This window comes from Blennius ocellaris (assembly GCF_963422515.1).
Source record: "Blennius ocellaris genome assembly, chromosome: 20".
Lineage (NCBI taxonomy): Eukaryota > Metazoa > Chordata > Actinopteri > Blenniiformes > Blenniidae > Blennius > Blennius ocellaris.
The window spans coordinates 6,917,647-6,920,897 of NC_137669.1; the positions used below are offsets into that span (position 1 = coordinate 6,917,647).

A 3,251-nucleotide genomic window follows, 5' to 3' on the forward strand; every position below is an offset into this window, starting at 1 on the left:
GTCTCGGAGAGAGAGAGAGAGAGAGAGAGAGAGAGAGAGAGAGAGAGAGAGAGAGAGAGAGAGACGCACGGGGGTCCATCACCATCACCGGGACACAACCCAAACCAGCGCACCGCCTCACCTCCTCCCTCCCCTCTCTTCCACCCCCCCCTTTCTTCCTCCTCCTCCTCCTCCTCCTCCTCCTCCTCCTCCTCCTGCAGCTGCAGCGTCCAAGTTCAGGTGTGCGCCTCCGTCCGTCTCCGGTCCTCCGGTATTTTTTGTTTTCCTTTTTTTTTTTTTTTTTTTCCCAATTTTTAATTTTTCCTCCGGCCGGGAAAAACGCTCGCTCCCCTCCCCGCCGACAGCGATGCCATAGATGGGCCGTGCAGGATGTGAAGCCTCGCCAGAAGAAGCGGGAGGATGGCTGAACCAGGCTCGTCTGCGGCGCTGCTGCTGCCGCTGCTGCTCGCGCTGGGCTCGCTCTCCGTTTCCTCCGTTCACGCCGGTGAGTTGTTTTTGTTTTTTTTGTTTGTTTGTTTTTTTTACCACCCCCTTCCTAAATAAATAAATAAACAAACCACAGGTTGGAGGGCTCTGCTGCACCGGCCCCTCTGACACTTTGCGTTGCGCTGCATGAGGTGCAACAATTCATGGCCGAGACAAGTTGGTCCCTTAATGCAGGACTTGGGCAGAAAGTTGCATGATTTTAGTCCAGATGCAAAGGGGAACAATGCATATTCTAATATAGTGGGAGGGTCAGACATCCCCCCCCCCCCCCCCCCCCCCACACACACACACACACACACACACACATACACACATACACCGCCCTACCACCTTGATTAGGCACGCGTGTATAGAAAACTACATTGAGTGTTAAATGGATTTCTCTTACACATGTGTTTTCCCCACTGTGACCACCCAGTCACTCACATTGCAATGGGGGCAGCCGCCATACGAAGGGGGGGGGGGGGGTTCAGTGTCTTGCTCAAGGATGCTTCGACGTGTGGACATCGGGGAATCAAACCTGCAACCTTCCGATTGAGAGATGACCACTCTGGGATTTTTTTTTGTGTGGTTTGGCTATTTGGAATTCAATAACAGAAGGCGGGGGTGAGGGTGAGGGTGGACCCTTCTTAACAGATTGATAATAGAGAGTCTTCAGTGATCTTTCCTTTGGTTTCATCACTTTCTATCTCAGCATCTTAAAATCTTGGGGAAAAAAAGGTCATTTCTCACCATCTTCCGGACATCCAAGATCCAATTTCTGCAATAATTGGAGGACTGATGGAGGACACAGAGCTTTTTTTGGGGGGGGGGGTGGGGGGGGGTGGGGGGGGGGGTGGTTCCAAGTGTGCAGCTTCCGTCAGTGTCCTGAGGGGAGCTGGGAACCAAACGGGAGTCATTCCGCCTCCACGTGCAGCCTCGGCCCGAATCATCATATATCATGCATGTGCAAGAGATAGGATCTCATCCATCTTTTAATGATATTGCATATTTTTAACCCGCGGAGGCCCACGTGCCGGAGGAGAGCGTTTATGCCAGGCGTGGGATCTCGGTTACACGACGATAAGCCGAGATGACAGACGGTCCTCTGAAAGGGAAAAAAAAAAAAAAAAAAAGCCCAAATAGTGGCGATAAGATCGCGTGGGATTTATCTCGGCCTCCAGAGATTTGATGTTTTGGCTTCTTCAGGCTGGAGATGAGTGGAGTGATAAGAGGGATTTATTTTATGTTGGTTTTTTTTGGTTGTAATTCTGCAGCGAGTTTATCTTGTTTTTTAGGGGGTTGTTTGACAATAAACAACTTAAGAATGGACAGGAATCCCTCTCCTGCAATATTGTTGTTTCTGGGCGTCTGTAGAAGATAAACAGAAGGAGGGGGAGTCAGTCCTAAGAAATACATCACACATCTCGTCTGTACACAGACACACACACACTCATGGAGCCTCTGGGAGAGTTTGTCACCCACAGAAAACACTCATTTCGCCAGCCGTGTGCCGCTTCTCCTGCTGCATTTCCATGATGGCGTTAGCATTGAGCGGACGGTCGGAGAGAGGATGAGCGAGTGCATTATTCTCACTGTAATGACTCCGTGAACAAGTCTCAGGCTGCAGGGGGGTTCAGTCTCTGTCGAGGCGTCACGTTTCTAAAGGGATGGTTGTGCTGCGTTGTCAGAAACCACGTGAAAGAAAGAGACGTTTCTTTGGAAGAGTACAGCAAGGCTGAAGGAAGATGACATCACATGATATATAGAGAATGGGAAAGGGAAACAGTCATAGAACAGAAGCACCTTCGAACTGACTGCGTTAGTTTTGGTCAGATCAGCGGAGGAGTCGGAGGAAAAAGTCGTGAAAAGCACAATTCACCAAATAATGACTCAACAACTCAACAATTTAACCTTTTATTCACTGATGCGAAGCCGTCGAGCTCGGGTTATCAGTGCCATGGAGTAAAAGTATAAGTCACATGTTTGAAAGTATATAACACAGTTTAGTTTCCCCATCTCAATTTTTCGAAAATATAGTTCAGCTTTCTGGCACCAACAGTGCAGCTTTAGTACTTTTGGGAATTTGCGATTTGTGTCAGATTGTTTTGAAGTAACACCAATGCACAGTGCACGTGATATTTTTATTAGATTCTATGTTGTCAAAACATTAAGAATGATCAAAACAAATATTGCTGCCAAAAGCACAGTCTCTGTAGAATGCTTGAAATTTGACATTATTGGACTTTTTCACATTTTTCTAGACACCATTTCGTATCAAAATCCCCTGAATCTTGTACTTTTTCCACACAAAACTATCAAATGTGATTGTGTTTTATTAGCCTGTGAGCTGTGTGAACCCCCCCACAAAGAAAGAATACTTCAAAACGTATATCTAAAATGCATAATTTGTAAGTGAAGATCAGTGTAAAAGGCACCATTGGATTTACACCAAACATGAACCTTCATTTACTCCAAATTATGACTCTTTCTCGTTCTTTTTAGTTGAAAAATGAAGGTACGCTTTCTCCGCATAATCAGTGGAGTAAAAGTGTCGTCAACAGTTTTGATTTGAAGAGTTTAAACGGGCCGAAAACGTGCTTCTGAGAAGTGTTCAAACCAGTTTAAGCCGCCTGTCTGCGGCTGTAAATGGATAAATCGATGATTCCGCTGATTCTGCACAGGAGAGACTCGACACGCATCGATCACAAGCCATGTTTCCGCCGAGCTCCGTATTGAGATAAATTCTCTCCTCAATCGCTGGATGAAACACAATGCTGCGTTTC

At 46.8% G+C, this 3,251-nt stretch overlaps 1 protein-coding gene across 2 annotated transcripts in view; it reads left to right on the top strand.

The window, feature by feature from the left end:
* Positions 1–399: 399 nt before the first annotated feature.
* Positions 400–3,251, top strand: part of fndc5b (fibronectin type III domain containing 5b) — a gene marked incomplete at both ends in the record, with an annotated part of 15,168 nt that continues 12,316 nt past the window's right edge. The window contains one exon of one of the 2 annotated variants that reach the window (XM_080516441.1): positions 400–488. In XM_080516441.1, the coding sequence (XP_080372567.1) occupies positions 400–488 (89 nt within the window). The remainder of the gene's footprint in view (positions 489–3,251) is intronic. The other variant, XM_080516442.1, reaches the window with a different exon arrangement.